Raw genomic sequence first — 21,516 nt, 5'->3', positions numbered from 1 at the left:
CTTCCAACGTCATAGCATTGCTTTTCGACTACAAAATTCGTTTTGTAAACCATAAAGTGTATTGTTTTAGTTTTTGGAAAAATACCTTAATGGATTTTATTGATAGATGATGTCTCTAAATTATTAGATCAAGTAAAGAAATTTATCCAAAATGGTGAATATTATTTTTCGATATTCATTAAAATTTTCACGTCACAAATAACTCATAGTTTTATCAGTTCATCGTTTCACCCTCTCTTTTATTAAACAGAAAATGTCTTGTTTTTTAGCCGAAGGCTCAAGTGAGCTTTTCTGATCATATTTTGTCCGTTTGTCTGTCCGTCTGGAAACTTTTCACATTTTCGAGTTCTTCTCGAGAACCACTAGGCCAAATTTAACCAAACTTGGTACAAACCATCCTTGGGTGAAGGGAAATTTAAATTGTTAAAATAAAGGGCAAGGTCCTCTCACAAGAGTAGATAATCAGGAAAAGACAAAAATAGGATGGGGTCATTAAAAAATCTTCTCAAGAACCACTGATCGAGAATAGCTGAAACTTATGTGGAAGCATCCTGGGGTAGTGTAGATTCTAAATTGTACAAATCATGACCCCGGGGGGTTGGGTTGGGTGGTGCCACAATAGGGAATCAAAGTTTTACAAAGAAATTTATAGGAAAAATCTTTGAAAATCTTCTTCTAAAGAACCACTGGGCAGGAAAGCTGAAACTTATGTGGAAGCATCCTGGGATAGTGTAGATTCTAAATTGTACAAATCTTGACCCCCACGGGTTGGGCGGAACCATAATAGGGAATTAGTTTTACATAGAAATATATAGGGAAAATCTTTAAAAATCTTCTTCTCAAGAACCACTGGGCCAGAAAAGCTGAAACTTAGGTGGAAGCATCATGGGGTAGTGTAGATTCTAAATTGTTCAAATCATGGCCCCTGGGGGGTGGGCGGGGTCACAATAGGGAATTAAAGTTTTACATAGAAATATATAGGGAAAATCTTTAAAAATCTTCTTCTCAAGAACCACTTGGCCAGAGAAGCTGAAACTTAGGTGGAAGCATCCTGGGGTAGTGTAGATTTCAAATTGTCTAAACTATGACCTGTGGGGTACGATGGCGTCACAATAGATATTACAAGGGGGAAAAAATGGTTAAGAATAGCATGGTCAAAGCTTCTCAGGTGAGCGATGTAGCCCATGGGCCTCTTGTTTTTATTTTTCTGACTATTTTTAGTTAATATAAATCTAATTATATCAATTATTCAATCATATCTAATAGATATTATTAGATAAAAGGGAAATGACACTCTTGTTAGTCCCTCTGAAAGGAAAATAATAAAGTATTCAATATAGAATTTTCCTGTTTTCGTAAATTCCAAAATGGAAGTTCTTCTTACGCTTCTTTGTTATTTTTTAAATTGGTGCAGTCAATGTTCGAATGTTGTCAACGATGAAGCCGTTATTGTAACAAAAGTAGAATGGAGCAATGTACCACTGCCATGAAGTATGATATGACTGTTATGAGAAGTTCCACGAAGACACGATCTGTATAAAAACACGAATTCCTGCTGTGAGGGAAGCATTAAAATTTTATACATAAAAGGTATTACATACTTGATATTGCGTGTAATTTTTCTCAAATATTAAATAAACCTTAACGCATTATTGGTACCATAATTTATTTTGACTGTTCAGTAATTACGATACGAATGTAACTCGTAATGTTAATTATTGACACGTCATTCTGCTTTATCACAAGGAAAGGATCCCTGAAATGTCTATGGAAAAAGATGTGTATGTATATAAAATTGTTTGCATTTTTAACAAATTGTAATGTGTTTTGTGAAATAAGTATGTTCATAACCCAAAATTCGTCGATTAGGATTAATTATATGATTTACATTATCTAATAAACCAAATTGGTAATTTCGACCCTTTTAGGAAACATGAATTCCATCTTGAAACTGTATAGCATTCCAATGATAACCCCTTAGAGGGAGTAGAGAAAATATAAGTTCTGGCCCAATCAGATGCGTGTAAAACAGCATACTCGTATAGGAAAATCATGCAGAAGAACAGTATTTAGCTGGTTCCAGCGCCTTGAGGTAAAGGCGATCATGACTCTTTACGTAATTTTCAATTTTTAAATTTAAATTGAATGGAGCTGTGACCAGATATACAATTGGGATTGTGTCTTAATAGAACAAGTTTGTCTCCTTATTATTTTTTTAAATTTTCATTGTATTTAGTATAAACTCATGAATTAGAATATTTACAGGTGTTCGAGAGTTAGTCCCAAGAATAATTGATATCAAACTAACATCTGATTATTTGGATCATAAGTATATTTTTTTAGTTTAATTGATAATATGGAAAATAAATTCTCCTGATATTTTTGTATGCTAGTAGTTGGGTGATACGGTATCAGAGTGAACAATAATGAAATTATTTGTTCTTTTCTAATGTTTTCCTTCTTTTGCTTTAACAGATTTGGAAGATGGATACTCGTATGTTACATTCATAATGGTAAGGCTGAGGAACATACTCGTAATATATTTATGTACAAACATCTTGTTTGCATAAAATCTTTATAATTAACAAGAGAGCCCTGCCCCGCTCTGTATAAGAGTAAACAATGCTATCTACATTCCAGTCTTCAATTAAGCATTGTATAACTGTTTTTGAAAGATATATAGTCTCATAACTACAACGGTGTGTGCAAGCAAATTGAGTAATGCGTGTTAGGATTAGCGCGTTACTCAATTTGCTTGCACACGTCTTTGAGATATGAGACTACATCTTTCAAAAAATACTGATTCAGTGTTTATATTTACATTTTCAAACTACTTGAGATGACTTCAAATAAGATTTATAATTCAAAAATTCCCGTTTTTATCCTTTGGATAAATAACAATAAATGGAAGAACCTTCTGTTCAGTGTGAGCGTGAATTTGATTTTTCGCTTACGGTGCTGCGCTTTCACGGCGTAAAACGGCTGTGACGTAAAAATAATATGGGTTATGTTTAGTCCTAATTCCCTACTGCGTATATTCCCGCGCAATGTAATATGTATAGATTATGGAAAATGTCAAAGGAAATCCAGTTACTCATACACACATGCATATCCCATCAATGCAGTTTAAAATTCAAGCCCAAATACTTCAATGGATTTATTTGGAATGGCCCCGGGGTCCCCGGTCTTTCCATATTGCAGTAGAATGCAAGACAGTTCATCAATATATATGTGGTATCTTGGGTGTTTGACCATGTGTGAGGCTGTTTCCAGCTAGGTTTAAATAAAATGAAACAGATCCAGCCTGAATACAGCCCAGCTCCTATCCTGCATTTGTAGTACCAACCAGAAACAGGGTTATCCCATGGTTGGTCTTCTTCAACGAAGCAATGGTATTTTTTTTAGATGCATTCATAATGAGGTTAAACATAGTGCATTTAGACACGTTAGTTTAGAATAGTGATTTATAGTAAATATTTGTTAGTGTTCTTTATATCAAAGTTTGCGACCTTGACCTTGTCTTAGTCTTAACTGTCTGCTACAGAAGAGGAAATCCGATCGTGAAACATACCAATTTTTGTTTGACATATCCCTCATCTATATTTTCCTACTCTACAAAATGGTGAACGTTATTCTTGATATTCATTAAAGGTCTTCATTTTACTTTTTGCGCCAATTTTCATTCTAAGTTTTATTAGTTTTTTTTCTCTTATAAAACCGATTTCTCTGGCTTTCTTTGTTATTATAAATATAAATTCCTTCATCACATCTAAAAGGTATGGATACAAAGGAAATGGCACTTGAAATATGTATGGTCTCTCTGAAATAGAAATAAAATCATTGAATATACATTTTCCTGTTTCGTGAATTTTAAGCTATAGGTCCAAAATGGAAGTTCTGACGCTACTTTGTTCTTTTTCAAATTGGTGCAGTCACTGTTCAATGGTTTTCATCGACGATGCCGTTATGGTAACAAAAGTAGACTGGGAACAATGTACCACTGCAATGAAATATACTATGACTGTGAAAAATAGCAACTCGAAGACTCTTCTGTATGAAAACACAACTTCTTGCTGTGAGGGACGTATTGAAATTTTGTACATTAAAGGTAACATATAAGAAATAATATATATACAGTAATATATTATATATTTTTTAGGGAACGAGACGATAAGAAATGACGTTACAACAAATGTTACTGAAGAAAAGAATAATTCGACAAATCCAACCAACAGTTTTCTGACCCTGTCCGACGCTATTTTGTCCAGTGAAAATGATGGGCAAAATGAAAAATCTAGAAGCAGATCAGAAGGTAATATTAGCATAACAATTCATATATATATATATATATATATATATATATATATATATATATATATAGAAAGCACAAAGAAATTCACTTTTTACATGGATACCCACTTCCGCCCCAGCCCGGGGTTGAACTCTCGACCTTCGGAATCTGTCTCCTAGCAGTGCAGGAACAGCGCGCTAGACCGCTCGGCTATCTAGGCAAGTCAAAAAACTTGCTTTCGATGCCGATGGAATTCTCGCGGCGCTGCCCTACACTAAACGGTCATTGAGAATAGAAGTGAGATACAGTTATTTGGACATTAGTTTTAACAGAGGATTGTTACCAATACATGTTGTAATGAAATTAATTATTATTTATAAAGCACAATTTACAACAACTCTTAAACTAACATAACTGCCCTAAGTGAAGAAATATTAATATAGAAAGCACAAAGAAATTCACTTTTTACATGGATACCCACTTCCGCCCCAGCCCGGGGTTGAACTCTCGACCTTCGGAATCTGTCTCCTAGCAGTGCAGGAACAGCGCGCTAGACCGCTCGGCTATCTAGGCAAGTCAAATAACTTGCTTTCGATGCCGATGGAATTCTCGCGGCGCTGCCCTACACTAAACGGTCATTGAGAATAGAAGTGAGATACAGTTATTTGGACATTAGTTTTAACAGAGGATTGTTACCAATACATGTTGTAATGAAATTAATTATTATTTATAAAGCACAATTTACAACAACTCTTAAACTAACATAACTGCCCTAAGTGAAGAAATATTAATATAGAAAGCACAAAGAAATTCACTTTTTACATGGATACCCACTTCCGCCCCAGTCCGGGGTTGAACTCTCGACCTTCGGAATCTGTCTCCTAGCAGTGCAGGAACAGCGCGCTAGACCGTTTGGCTGGGCTGGGGCGGAAGTGGGTATCCATGTAAAAAGTGAATTTCTTTGTGCTTTCTATATTAATATTTCTTCACTTAGGACAGTTATGTTAGTTTAAGAGTTGTTGTAAATTGTGCTTTATAAATAATAATTAATTTCATTACAACATGTATTGGTAACAATCCTCTGTTAAAACTAATGTCCAAATAACTGTATCTCACTTCTATTCTCAATGACCGTTTAGTGTAGGGCAGCGCCGCGAGAATTCCATCGGCATCGAAAGCAAGTTTTTTGACTTGCCTAGATAGCCGAGCGGTCTAGTGCGCTGTTCCTGCACTGCTAGGAGACAGATTCCGAAGGTCGAGAGTTCAACCCCGGGCTGGGGCGGAAGTGGGTATCCATGTAAAAAGTGAATTTCTTTGTGCTTTCTATATTAATATTTCTTCACTTAGGGCAGTTATGTTAGTTTAAGAGTTGTTGTAAATTGTGCTTTATAAATAATAATTAATTTCATTACAACATGTATTGGTAACAATCCTCTGTTAAAACTAATGTCCAAATAACTGTATCTCACTTCTATTCTCAATGACCGTTTAGTGTAGGGCAGCGCCGCGAGAATTCCATCGGCATCGAAAGCAAGTTTTTTGACTTGCCTAGATAGCCGAGCGGTCTAGCGCGCTGTTCCTGCACTGCGAGGAGACAGATTCCGAAGGTCGAGAGTTCAACCCCGGGCTGGGGCGGAAGTGGGTAAAATTGAATTCTTTGTGCTTTCTATATTAATATTTCTTCACTTAGGGCAGTTATGTTAGTTTAAGAGTTGTTGTAAATTGTGCTTTATATATATATATATATATATATATATATATATATATATATATATATATATATATATATATATGATTGATATCAAGTAGATTTTTTTAAATACCAGAACTTTGTTTATGTCATTCTTAATTTTATTAAAACGTAGTCATCATATCTTTATTCAAACCTTTAAATAAATATGTATTTACCACTGTTCAAAATTATTTAACACTCTATATGCCTAATATCATCATTACGTATATGTGATAATCTTATCTGACTTTTTTTAGGGAACGAGACGATAAGAAATGACGTTACAACAAATGTTACTGAAGAAAAGAATAATTCGACAAATCCAACCAACAGTTTTCTGACCCTGTCCGACGCTATTTTGTCCAGTGAAAATGATGGGCAAAATGAAAAATCTAGAAGCAGATCAGAAGGTAATATTAGCATAACAATTCCTACTGGTATAGTTTCATGTCTTGCTGTTATCTTTATTGTTATTTTTCTTGTATTGTCTTGTGTTGAAAGGAGAAAATAACAACAACAAAAAAAATAGTCAAAATTCTTTTAAAATATTAGGGATCATAATTATTTGACTGCAGTTCTCACATGAGCCGTGCAGAGTCATGCTACAAATAGTTTACAATACATTTACAACCATTCATTGTCAGACACATAAAGTTTTGTTTTCTGTTAATTTGATTTATAAATTTTTTATTTAAAATGAACAAGGAAATTCAGTGACTAGTACGCAAATACATAACCCAACAATGCAGTTTAAAAATTTTAAGTAAACCAAATCCATTACTATTGACTTCAGTTAATCTATTTGGGTCAGTCCCCGGTTCCACCTTTTTTTCTTACTGCAGTAGCATGTAGGACAATTCATGAATATCTGTTTTGTATCTTGGATGTTAAAAACGTACCAGGTATGTGAAACTGTTTCCAGCCATGGTTTTAAATCCCATGAAACAGATCCAACGTGGAACCAGCACCAGCTCCTAACCTGCATTTGCAGTACAAACCAGAAACAGAGTTATCCCTGTTCGTTCTTCTTCATCGAAGCAATGGTTTTTTTTAGATGCATGATGAAGTTGAACATAGTGTAAAAAAGTAATTCATAGTAAATATTTGTAAGTGTTTTTTATATCAGAGTATGCGGTCTTGACCTTTCGGCTGCAGACGAGGAAATCCGATCGTGAAACAAACCAACTTTTGTGTGACATATTCCTCATCTACTTTTTTCTACTCTTTAAAAAAGGTGAACGTTATTCTCAAAATTCATTAAAATTCATCTTTTTAAGTTTTAACGTCCACTGTCACTCTGAGTTTTATCAGTTTTCTTTCTTTTATTAAACAGAAAATACCTTTTTTATTTCTCTGGCTTTTTTCTAGTAAATTTAAATCTCAATTATATGAATTCCTTTATCATATCTAAAATCTATGGATAAAAAAGAAACGGTACTCTTGAAATCTGTATGGTCTCTCTGAAATAGAATTAAAATCATTCAAAATACATTGTATATTTTCCTGTTTTGTGAATTTTAATCTATAGACCTAAAATGGAAGTTGTTCTACCGCTACTTTGTTCTTTTCCAAATTGGTGCAGTCAATGTTCAAATGGTGTCATCGATAAAGCCGTAATTGTGACAAAAGTAGACTGGGAGCAATGTACCACTGCCATGAAGTATGATATGACAGTGATGAGTAGTCCCAAGAAGACTCTTCTGTATGAAAACACAACTTTTTGCTGTGAGGGACGCATAAAAATCATGTACATTAAAGGTAACATATAAGAAATAATCTATATACATTCATTTAATATCAAGTAGATCTTGAAAATACTAGAACTTTGTTTATGCCTTTTTTATTTTTATAAAATTGTGGTTATCATATAATTATATCTGTATTCGAACCTTTAAACATATATGTATTTGCCATTGTTCAAAATCATTTAACGCTCTATATGCCTAATATTAGTATTATGTATGTGTGATAATCTCAGCTAACCTCACTTTTGTTAGGGAACGAGACAACAAGAAATAACATTACAAGAAATGTCACTGAAGGAAATTTAAATAATTCGACAAATCCAACCACCAGTTTTCTGACCCAGTCAGACGCCATGTTGTCCAGTGAGGATGATCGATCAAATGGAAAGTGTAGAGGCGGATCAAAAAACAAAAACTTCATCATAATTCCTACTGGCATATTGTCATGCCTTGCTGTTATCTTTATTGTTACTCTTCTTGTATTGTCTTATGTCGAAAGAAGAAAATAAAAAAATAATCAAAATTCTTTTAATATATGAGGGATCAAAATCATTGGACTGCAGTTCTCACATGAGCTGTGCGGAAGTTATGCTACAGGTACAGTGTAGTTTACAATGCATTCACAAATATTCATTGTCAAACACATAAAGTTTTTTCTGTAAATTTAATTTATAAAAATTTTATAAAGATGTCCAAGGAAAATCAGTGACTAATACGCAAATATATAAGCCACCAATGCAGTTTAAAAATCTTAATATGTAAACCAAGTCCATTGACTTTAATTGATTTATTTGGGTCGGTCCCGGGTTCCACCTTCTTTTCGTACCGCAGTAGATGTAAGACAATTCATGAATATATGTTTTGTATCTTGGATGTTAGAAACGTATGTGAAACTGTTTCCAGCCATGGTTTAAATATAATGAAGCAGATCCAACGTGGACACAGAACCATCTCCTAACCTGCATTTGCAGTACAAACCAGAACCAGAGTTGTCCCCTGTTTGTTTTTCTTCAACGAAGCAATTGTATTTTTTTTAGATACATGATGAGGTTGAACATTGTATTTTTAGAAAAGTAAATTATAGTAAATATTTGTTAGTTTTCTTTATATCAGAGTTTGCGGCCTTGACCCTGTCCAAGTCTTAACTTTCTGCTACAGAAGAAGAAATCCGATCGTGAAACAAACCAACTTTTGTTTGACATATTCCTCATCTATTTTTTTCTACTCTTCAAAAAGGTGAACGTTATTCTCGAAATTCATTAAAATTCATCTTTTTAATTTTTAACGTCTATTGTCACTCTGAGTTGCATCAGTTTTCTTTCTTTTATTAAACAGAAAATGCCTTTTTCATTTCTCTGGCTTTTTTTTTTTTAGTAAATATAAATCTCAATTATATGAATTCCTTTATCATATCTAGAATCTATGGATAAATAAGGAAACGGAACTCTTGAAATCTGCATGGTCTCTCGGAAATAGAATTGAAGTAATTCAAAATACATTGTATATTTTCCTGTTTCGTGAATTTTAAAGCTATAGACCCCAAATGGAAGTTGTTCTGGCGCTACTTTGTTCTTTTCCAAATTGGTGCAGTCAATGTTCAATGGTTGTCATCGACGATGCCGTTATGGTAACAAAAATAGATTGGATGAAGTATGATATGACAGTGATGAGTAGTCCCACGAAGATTCTTCTTTATGAAAACACAACTTTTTGCTGTGAGGGACGCATAAAAATCGTACATTAAAGGTAACATTTAAGAAATAATCTATATACATTGATTTGCTATCAAGTAGATCTTGAAAATACTAGAACTTTGTTTATGCTTTTTTTTTTATTTTTTTAAAAATGTGGTTATCATATAATTATATCTGTTTTCGAACCTTTAAATATATATGTATTTGCCATTGTTCAATATGCCTAATATTATTATTATGTATGTGTGATAATCATAGCTGACCTCACTTTTGTCAGGGAATGAGACAATAAGAAATAACATTACAAGAAATGTCACTGAAGGTAATTTAAATAATTCGACAAATCCAACCACCAGTTTTCTGACCAGTCAGACGCCATGATGTCCAGTGAGGATGATCGACAAAATGGAAAGTGTAGAGGCAGATCAACAAACCAAAAACAACATCATAATTCCTACTGGCAAATTGTCATGCCTTACTGTTATCTTTATTGTTACTTTTCTTGTATTGTTTTGTGTCAAAAGGAGAAAATAAAAAAAATCATTTTTTTAATAGATCAAAATTCTTTCTCAATATATCATGCTACAGGTAGTTTACAATGCATTCACATCAAAACATTGTCAGACACATAAAGTTTTTTCTGTAAATAAAGTTCTTTCAAATTGCCCCGTGGGGATCCCGGTTAGCCTCAGTACCCCTTGCTTGTCGAAAAAGGCGACTAAATGGGGCGGTCCTTTGGATGCTACAGGCCCCGTGTCACAGCAGGTGTGGCACGCTAATTCAAAGGCCCTTGCCGACATACAAATTCATTCACCGTCAATGACACACATATAAGTGAATTATTCTCTGTATACATTCAATCAATTTATAAAAATTTATAAAAATGTCCAAGGAAATTCAGTGACTAATACGCAAATATATAACCCACCAATGCAGTTTAAAAATCTTATGTAATCCAAGTTCATTGATTTTAATTGATTTATTTGGGTCGGTCCCGGGTTCCACCTTCTTTTCTTACTGCAGTATCATGTAGGACAATTCATGAATATATGTTTTGTATCTTGGATGTTAGAAACGTACCAGGTATTGAAACTGTTTCCAGCCATGGTTTAAATATAAAGAAACAAATCCAACGTGGACACAGCACCAGCTCCTAACCTGCATTTGCAGTACAAACCAGAAACAGAGTTATCCCCTGTTTGTTCTTCTTCAACGAAGCAATGGTATTTTTTTTTTAGATGCATGATGAAATTGAACATCGTGTTCTTAAACACATTAGTTTAGAAAAGTAATTTATAGTAAATATTTGTTAGTGTTCTTCATATCAGAGTTTGCGGCTTTGGCCCTGTCTAAGTCTTAACTGTCTGTTACAGAAGAAGAAATCTGAACGTGAAACATACCAACTTTTGTTTGACATACTCCTCATTTATTTTTTTCTACTCTTCAAAAAGGTGAACGTTATTCTCGAAATTCATTAAAATTCTTCTTTTTAAGTTTTTACGCCAATTGTTACTCGCACTTTTATCAGTTTTCTTTCTTTTATTAAACAGAAAATGCCTTTTTTTATTTCTCTGGCATTCTGTTTAGTTACTAGTAATATAAATCTCAATTATATTAATTCCATTATCATATATAAAATCTATGGATAAAAAGGAAACGACACTTTTGAAATCTGTATAGTCTCTCTGAAAAGGAAATAAAATCATTTAATATACATTGTATATTTTCCTGTTTCGTGAATTTTAGGCCATAGATCCAAATGGAAGTTGTTCTGACGCTACTTTGTTCTTTTCAAAATTGGTGCAATTACTGTTCAATGGTTGTCATCGACGATGCCGTTATGGTAACAAAAGTAGACTGGGAACAATGTACCACTGCAATGAAATATACTATGACTGTGAAAAATAGCAACTCGAAGACTCTTCTGTATGAAAGCACAACTTCTTGCTGTGAGGGACGAATTGAAATTTTGTACATTAAAGGTAACATATAAAAAGTAATATATATACTGGACAAAAGAAGTTAAGGATCATCAAATTAAATATGTTTTACAGATACTTGTATCATAGAAAATAGAATGCAGTTTCAATTTTAGGTTCATATTTTATATTTAAAAAGTGAAAATTAAACATAGGATGTGATAAATTTGTTTGAACACACGCTACTAATTGTTCATTACGGTCACTTTAGAATTGGCATGTTGGGGGTAGACCTGAAAATGAGATTTTTTCCAGGAGAGTCAAATTACGTCACTAAAATGATTGCCAGGATTTTGTATGACCTCCCCGCTAGGCCCTGCAAACGATTGATATCAAGTAGATTTTAAAAATAGACTTTCTTCATGCCATTTTTATTCTATAAAAATTTAGTAATCATATATTGTATCCAAACCTTTAAATACATATGTATTAGCCATTATTCAAATTATTCAACGCTCTATATGCCTAATATGATCATTACATATATTGGATAATCTCAGCTGATCTCACTTTTTTAGGGAACGAGACAACAAGAAATAACACTACAACAAATGTTGCTGAAGAAAATTTGAATAATTCGACAAATCCAACCACCAGTTTTCTGACCCTGTCAGAAGCAATGATGTCCAGTGAAAATGATGGACAAAATGAAAAATGTAGAAACAGATCAGAGGGCAATATAAGCATAATAATTCCTACTAGCATAGTTTCATGCCTCGCAGTAATCTTTATTGTTACTTTTCTTGTATTGTCTTGTGTCAAAAGGAGAAAATAAAATATTCAAAATTCTTTTAAAATATGAGGGATAATGATTATTGGACCGCAGTTCTCGAATGAGCTGTGCAGGAAGTCATGCTACAGATTCACAACCGTTCATTGTCAGACATAACATAGTTTTTTCTGTAAAAATGTACCTCCTCAAATGTTGTTAAGTAGATAGAAGAATTCTGTTCTCTCTCCCGCTTGCATGTAATCATGTCAATTAAACTTACATATGTATATAGTTCCAAGTTAATTTAAATAAATTTTAATTTATCTACATCTACATACATGTATCTTAAAATATGTATAGTATATTAATCTAAAGATATATTTAATTTGAGCGATACACAACTCGCATTTGAAATAAAGGTAAAAAACGCATGTATTTCATATTAAAAGTATCTGCATTTTGCTATTAAATGCAAAACTGTAGCACTCTGCCCTATATTAAATATACTGAAATTATTTTTCTGTACTTGCACTGTTCTATATTACAAATTTTGAATGCTTGATGTCATTTATCATGGTAACGCGATTTTTTTCTCTAAATTAAAAAAAATAATAATAAAATTGGCATTAAATTTTATCGAGGACAATTTAAGGCGATTTTTTTGTCTAAAGAGATAACAGTAACCTTCAAAGTGATGTAATTTTTCAGATTTTAGCGATCTCACTACACTAACTAAAATTGCTTCAATAAACCCTTGCTAAGATTTTGTTTGCGAGGGGAATTTAACATTTTCCTCTTATTTTTAAATAAGCTTTGTATATATAAGGTTTTTTCGACAAAACACTTAATTATACTTTATATCATTTATCCAGTTGCTGCTATGACGTACTAATCTGAACAAAACAAAATATTCAGGAAGTATTAATTATTATGATCTTTGAACAACTACACTATAAAAACCGAAAATCATTTTTTTTTTTTTAAAAATTTATACATATTTTGGACAATGTGTCTTCCCATTTAAGGAAATATTCTACTGTATATCAGATACCAATACAAAGGTTAAAGAATCATGGAATTTTTTCTGACTTTGGTTTGCTCTTTTCCAAATTGGTGTCGAGAATGTTCCCATGTAAGCATTGATAAAGCTACCAACGTACGTGATGTCATCTGGGATCAGTGTAATAAAACACAAAAGTATGAGATGACGGTCAAGAACTTCTCAGGAGCTCTGCTCCACGAGAGTAACATTTCTTGTTGTGAAGGAAACATCAAGATACGGTACTTTCAAGGTAAGACATAATTGTTCCTGTTTTTCAGAGGAGTTGTTTCGTGATTTTTCAGTTTTATTTTTAGTAAGAGGCGCATGGTTGTATCTTTTTATCTGCGAATTAAAAGTAAAATGAACTATATGTACCCCATTATTCAGTTTTTACTCTGATCATTTAATAAAGCTTAATGTTCCTAATCTTACAAATTGTGTAACAAAACTAAAACAACAACAATAACAAAACATATAGCAACCAGAAAGGCTAGAATTTTTTCTAACTGTGGTTAATAATCTCTTTGTTATAGTGACAACATTTGAAGATACGAGGGATGTTCAATAAGTAATGTCCTCGGTGCTCAGAAAGAAGCAAAAGACGCTTTTCAATGATTTATTCTTCATGATTTTACTAATTAATCTCTTTTAAGTAAAATACATGTCCGTAACATTTTTTATTTAATTTCTGATCGTTTTTAGATATATTTTTGGGTATGACCCTTAGTATACTGGAAAATGGCAAAAAATTTCCCGGACTTGTTTCTTCCTTCTGAAAGGTGTTTTTTCCAAGTTTGGAAATAGAAACAAGTCAAAAAGTCAAGAATCTGGTAAATATTGTTAATGTAAAAAAACATTAACTTTCTGTTTATCTCGAAAACCCCTTTACTCTTCAGGGCATGCGGGTTTGGACGCTGTCTTGAAGAAATTCAATGTAGTGGATTCCTGATTCTAGGTCCTTCCTCTAATAAACCTTTTGATTTTTTGGCCAACAAAGTGCCTTCTAGACTCCTCCAGAAATTAAACTTTCTCTCCGAATACGATTTTGAACAACAATACCATTAATGTGTAAGAAAATTACAAATAAATCAGTCTTTATGCTCTTGCATGCCTGTGCACTTGCCAGACATTCGCCCTTTTTTATCAAGTGCATCTGATAGAAAATTTTGTTTTTAGGGGTTTGAGCAATAGATTCATGTTTCAATATCTGTTTGAAAATAAAACAAACGTGGATAACTACAATTACTGATATTTTAAAATAATTGTTAAGAATTTCGTACACGCTGTCGTTTTCACTCATTTTTCAAAATATAGGGTGACCTTTGAGTATCAAGCTTTTTTACCGTCAAACGTGTCTTAAATACAGTGTCAACTACCCCCGATGTAATGTCTATCAAATTTGCTATGTGTCTTAAAGTCAATCATACATCATCAAATATTATTTGTTGAAATTTGTCGAACAGTACATAAGTTGTTATAATTTTTGTTGGCAAGGAGGGTACTCATTTTTGAGACCCATTACATAATTTTTTATCATTGAAATCCACCTGCTCTTTTGTCTATAAAATAGGTATTGGTTGCTGTAAATGTCACATATTTCAGTGAATATTTCTTTGGGATTTTTAACAAGTTTTACAGCAGCTTTAATGAAACTTTTATTTTCACTCTAGTTTACCGATTCTTTACCATTCATTTATAATGCAGTGTCTCGAAAAGCCCTTGTTTCTCAGCTTCTCACGATAAAACTATGTGATGAAAAGTGGTCACATAAACCGTTTTAAATTCATGAAAGATTCAATAATGAGAGAAAGTCAAGTTTAATGTCATATTATATCTATAATGTATGTCATATAGTTCAGGACATTATTTATTGAACAGCCCTCGTATTATAGAATCATTAAAAATATAAAAAAAAATGTACCGATGCGAAAACTGGTTGCAAAATTCATATCATTGAAACTCAAGATTGTAAAAACTTATATAAATCAGACTATATATCCAAAAATGAGTGTTTTTACACAATCTTATATGCTGAAATAGCATTTTAATGATATAAATATTTGTTTCACATTAATATTGTAAAAAAAGTTTCTATCATATAAAAAGACAATGTTTGTTGAAAGTTCAATTATATTCAAAATATTCAGTTAACTATTTACAAAGTGCTTTAAATATGCTTGAAACATATTATGCATACCCCAAAAATATTAATACATTTGTATTTTGAGCCTTAAACTCAAAAAAGGAATCGGTAAAATATACATTTTAATCATACACAAACATTTTGAATATACATTTTTATGTTTTTTCACATCGGAAACAATGGTTTTAAGGACAGATGATTCAAACAAAAAATGGATTGTTATTTTTTTTAATTAATTTCATTGAAAATGATGCAAATAATAATTTTTTTGAAGATAAAGAAATTGTAAACTTTCTATGTTGTTAAAAACCCTGTCTCTTTGAAACCATCCTTAATAATCTATACAAATAATTTTCACTTCAAATCCAATTTATTTGAAAATTTGAATAAAAAATTAAAAACTACGCGGTGAAACCTTTTCATTTAACTCATTAAAACATGACTCATATTGTTCTTTTCAATTTTTTTGACAAAAGTTTGTTTGTGTCATCTGTCCTTAAGGACAATTTAACACACGTTGCAATTAACCCTACGTCTAGTTTCTTCCTTTTTGTTTTAGTTTTTTCTTTTTTGTTTGTTTGGGTTTTTTTGTTATTGATGAACTTTAATGTTAATATATCAATAGTGTTTATGTTAATATTTTTATCATATACATATTTTTTATCTTAACTAGAGAAAGTTGATCTTGCAACATGGCCGACAAGAGGCGGAAGTGTTTTGCATGATCTGACAGAACCTTTGCACAACATGACAACCTACACAAATCGGACACATGCCGAGGAACCAATCTCACCACAGTCCACCATAGTTATCGCTTCTGTCGCGATATCGGCGATCCTAGTCATAATAGTTCTCGTTTTTGTCATTGTGATATGTAGAAAGAAAACTAAGTAAACAAATTAAAATTTCTTATTATATAAACTTCTTTGTGATTTCATTGATTGAAGTGTTTGTTTCTCAATTTTAAGCATTTAATTTGTGTTTGATTCTGATTTCGAGAAATCAATTTAAAAATATCAAAACAGGAAATAAAGCTGATTTTTGAAAATTGAATTTTAAATATGTACCATTTATAATTGAAAATGTATGTTTTAAGTTACCATAACATTTCTCGTCGTGATTGTGACAGCTAGAGGTGTAGCTTCAAGAAATGTTTTTTTTTTTTTTTTACATTTTATCGTTTATTTTAAAAATGCATTGACCATGTTTATTTGTTTGTTTGTTTTATGTTTAACACCGTTCTAAAGATTTTTCCCCCACTCTTCTACCTTGTGTAAAGTTGAATTAATCAGTAATAAGCCATCATTAAGAGGGTAAAAAGTATTTGTAAGTAAAACCTGATTAGAATTTACAGCAGTTTTTAAAATATTACATGTTATATATGCATTGTTAAAGATATTGATACGAAAGGTCGATAAAAATCGTAAAGATCAGAAATTTGCTCTTAGTTATTACATTCATTGTGAAAGTATAAATTGAGGATTATGAACAGCTATTAAGCTCTATAGACCAATCGAACAAAACACATCGTATTGTGATATGTTTTTGTGCATTTTCAAAATATTAGCTTTGGCCAAAGTGTTACAAAGACCTAGAATAAATAAAAGGACTCTTTATTAAAATTATGTCATCTTTCGTCTATCGTGTCTCTGTTTCTAAAATATCTTTACCGTCACGATAGAATATGTTACATAAATTTTGAATCATATTTTATTGTGTGAGACTTTACGTCAAACATTGCAGTTTTCCTTTTGGTAGAAATATGAATCATCAATATATTAAGAGAAATAAAGCTAAAAGGCCAGAGAAAACGACAAATGCATGTATAATTCAGTTTAATAGCCTCTTTCTGTCTGTTGATACTGAAATCTGTATTTCCTTATAGGTAAATGCACATGTAATGTGGCTGTCGTGTGTTTAAGTGACTATAGAAAATGTGCTAGACAATGCTAGCGACTTATCAGCTGTGTATAACATACACATTTATTTATTTCCCCTATACTGCATAAAACATTACGGAGATAGAGCTTCAGAACCACTACAAATGACAGATCATAAAGATTGACCTAACATTATTTAATTCTCATGGGAAATCAAATAAATGCTAAATTCAGTACAAAGTATGAAATTTTAACGTAATTTACTTTTTTTTTAATTTAAAGCTGTTTTTCAAACAGACTCATACACATAGAGCTATAAGAGAAACATCATCCATCAAAGAATCTTTATGGTAAACCAGAAAACAAGCGTTTTTTTTTTATTGACTTTAATAACAACTTTGATAAATTTGATACTTTTATTTATTTTCAAACGTTACATATTTTTATAGATTCAAATCCTCATTGACTGTTTAGTTGCACATTAATGGGTAGGATAAAAGATATGTTAGTACATGTATGTTTTTTTGTAGAAATTATTATCAATATTAAAATGTTACATACTGTATTAGAGTTAGAGAAAATTGAGCATAACAATTTTGAAGTTCATAGTACAATACACATGTAAATTGATTTACTATTGTAAGTAACAGAGCACTTATACACTTATAACAACAGAGCACTTATACACATGAATATACATTATTCAGTTCACCTTCATTTTGTTCATGGTGGAATGTTTTATTGTAAATGTTATTATCAATTTCACTGAAATGGCTGTAGACGCTTTCCTGTCTATCAATACATTTCTTTTCTTTTTTATGAAGTGTACAATAGAACGTCTCCTCATCGAGATAAGCATGTTTCAAAGTGCTGCTCTCTTCACTATCAACAATACTTTGTGATTCTTCCACTCTTTCATGAACATGACTTTTATGTTGTGCATTCTCTGTGTCTTTCGACATTAATTTAATGTGGAATAATGATTTTCTAACAGGAATTTTTTCTACTGGTGTTGAATATTCCACAACTTCATCCTTTTATATTTTAATATAACATGTAAAAAATTAAGTCACGCTAGTATTTGCTAGAATTAAAAGTAGAACTTGGATTATGCTTAATATTTCAAAAAAGGAATACATAATTTGGACTTACGAGAAACATTAAAAAAGAAGGTTGAAAATGTTATCTTACAGTGATTATACTGCATGGTTCATGTTGTTTTCCAGGATTATATGTTGAATGCCTTCGATGAAATATGAAAAATATTAAATATGAGAAATATGTAAAATACCTTAGCTTAGTGTATTTATTTTTTTCTGCTGAATTTTTTTCATTTAATCATATACAGCGTTTCTTTTCGAAAAAAAAATATATCAGACGTGGAAATTCTATGGTTAATAAAAAAAATGAAAATGCATTTTATTGTTTAAGATGCTTATTATGAAATAAAAGCAAACATGCATATCTTTAGAAAAACAGTAATTTAGTAATTCACATTCGAAAATTAATACTCCAGTAAATTTCAATGCTTACTTTTTGTACCTAACCACTGATATGATTGTGATAACCAAGGCAATGGACATTGTTATCAGCAGGGGAATGACAACAGGTGATGACGTCCAATCATTTGAAGAGGTTGAATCTTCTACAAAGACAAAACAGAAGTGCTGAGCAGTGGTTTAATATTGTCAGCTGTTTAGTGTGAGGGTGTGTGTTAATTATACAGTGAAAGAAACCTGTCTAAATCTAATTTTGTGTCAAAATAGACAGGTTGTTGGATTGTACAGTATATAAAAGATATGGGAAATAGTAAAACGAAAATAAAGATCGGAATGTACACTAAAACAGCTTGTGCAGCTGTCAGAATAGACGGTTTTCACTGTACATGCTATTGATTTATCCATCTTTGTTTTCTCTCTCTAAAGATTTATAAATGTGCTTTTTAAAATCATACAAATTACAGCTGTAATGAAGGTTTGAATACGGCTTACTTTACCTGTGGTATACAAAAGTGACCGAGAACCCTCACAACATCGGGTTTGATTGAATTCCCCAACAGTAGCCCCCTCCACTACAACTTTGGTTATAGGAAGGTAACTTGGATATTCGTAATGCTTCGAGCAATTGTCCACTATAGTGACAATGGTTTTGAAATCTGGATCAGCAACTCTAAATATACTACACGTTACACAGAAAGTAGGGTGGGAACAGTCCTTTGTCGTTGCTTTCATCATTTTATTCTAAAAGATTAAAGAACAGTTGAATTATTGATTAAGAAATGATCAATATTGTCAATATTTGAAAAAAATTCTAAAACATTAAAGATATGAAAATGAAATATCAAGAGCGGTGTTTTATTTTAACATTGATTGATCAAATTTTAATGAAAATGCATAAAAATTTTGATTAATATTTTTCAATGTACAAAAACATTGCAATTTAAATGTAAATCACTTTCATTATAATAGAAGTACCTGCAGAGATACCTTTCTTATTTCAAACGCATCCGAATTTTTCCACGATATTATATTTCATAATTGATATGTTGATATTGTGGTACTGATTCATTAATATGAAAATTCTCTAAGCATGGTTTTGAGTTATTTTTAAGTGTAAAAGGCCAGCACCTGTCATATGGTTTTGTCAATAACCAATAACCAGGTCAAATAAACAATGAATACTTTACGTAATTTTTTTTCACAACCTTTTGAATGAGAATTAGCTTTTAAGCTAAATTTCACGGAGCAAAATGTATAAAACACATGACACATATTCTATAATATAAATTTAGTTTTTTTTTATTTCATGTTAAAAATTATTAAACTTTATCGTACTTACTGTATTCTTGTGAGGTTCAGATGAAAATAATTGCCAACATAAATAATTTCTCTAATTATGAACATGGAGCCATATCTTCTTCTAACCTATACTAGACAGTGAATAAAAAAGTGATGACCTGAAGGAACATAAACTTGTAACAGTTATTCCTTTTGTATCTTAGTGCGTTACCCTATGAAGAAAAGCAAATTAGTTGATGATATTCCTATATAATTAAAAATTCTGACGCCCTTTCCTTATTATAATCATTATATAACATACATGTACATATTTAACAGCTCTTAATTTCTCCTTTGGTAATTATATCATCCGGAAATTAATTCCTTCTTACAACATGTATCCGTGCTTATAATTAAATTATGAATATTAGGATTTAAAGCAATGCCTATTCTATAAATACTGACGAAATTTGTAATATTAAGAAAAATGTGAACATTTTCATTTTCGTGCTGTTGACGGAATACGAATGTACATTTAATGACAAGAACAAAGTACGTTTGTAGAAAAGTCTTTGTAAAGGAAGTCTTTATTGAATATGTATAATTTAATAAGCATCACCGAAACGGCTTGTATTTTTTTTGCACAATATCAAATCTGAATTTTACCAATGTAGCAAAACTGGGTGATGAAATTCAATAATACGGTAATTTGTTACACATTTTCATATGGCATTATCATATTAGTCCATCAATATGCATGCTAATGAAGCTATCTAAGGACTTATCTTAGTTTTAAGGGAGGTTAAGAAAGGTTTTTTTACCACCATAGAAGACGAAGATCTCCCTTACTACATATCCAAATTGATTTTAGAAGCGTGTGAAATCAAAACAACTTAAAATTAAACGCTAATTTTTGACATGAAATCGTTAGAAAAATCTTCAACAAAAAGTCAAATAAAAGGCTCATAATTGACAATACTAAGGCATTAAATACCGAGAGTGTAAATATCCTCCAATCTAAGAATCTCTACTAGAAAGAAAAACAAAAATAAATCCAATCATAGCATTCTGAAGAGTTCCAATTAAAATTGTACTTATTCTTCCTTGTCCTAAGTGCATTACAATTAGTAAATAGCGTTTTTTTTATTTTAACTAGCGAACAAAGATGGAAGAGGGATAAACAGAAAAGCACGTAAAGACATTATTTATACTAGCAGTAAAATCTTAAACAGTTGAAAGAAAGACATTAAGCGTTTTAAACTGCTGACCAAAAAGCAGGCACTTTATGATATAAAGAAATCAATACCATATTAAAAATACTCATTGAAATCAATTGCATCACTCTGAACTGTTTGGTCTGTATATTTTAGTTAAAACTTAAAACATGTTGCTTTATTTTTAAACCTTGCATATCGACCACAGAACTTTCGAAATAATGACTTTAAACGAGACGGCAGATATTCTTGTTTCATTAACTTGTTTTTCAATACTTTGAATAGTTTTTAAAATTGTTCATATGTA

At 31.6% G+C, this 21,516-nt stretch overlaps 1 protein-coding gene across 1 annotated transcript; it reads right to left on the bottom strand.

The window, feature by feature from the left end:
* Positions 1-17,898: 17,898 nt before the first annotated feature.
* LOC134240592 (uncharacterized) lies at positions 17,899-20,442 on the bottom strand. Its single transcript, XM_062722677.1, has 5 exons — positions 20,057-20,442; positions 19,215-19,458; positions 18,752-18,863; positions 18,410-18,461; positions 17,899-18,252 (listed from the first exon to the last, which is right to left on the bottom strand). Exons 2-5 carry the CDS (start codon positions 19,450-19,452, stop codon positions 17,899-17,901), a joined length of 756 nt encoding a protein of 251 aa, XP_062578661.1. The 5' UTR covers positions 19,453-19,458; positions 20,057-20,442.
* Positions 20,443-21,516: the final 1,074 nt, after the last annotated feature.

This window comes from Saccostrea cucullata, unplaced genomic scaffold (assembly GCF_032062105.1).
Source record: "Saccostrea cucullata isolate Sc308-1 unplaced genomic scaffold, CSIRO_AGI_Scuc_v1 ctg3064, whole genome shotgun sequence".
NCBI lineage: Eukaryota > Metazoa > Mollusca > Bivalvia > Ostreida > Ostreidae > Saccostrea > Saccostrea cuccullata.
The sequence above is the reverse complement of the archived record's forward strand: the minus strand, read 5'-3'. Positions and strand labels throughout refer to the sequence as shown.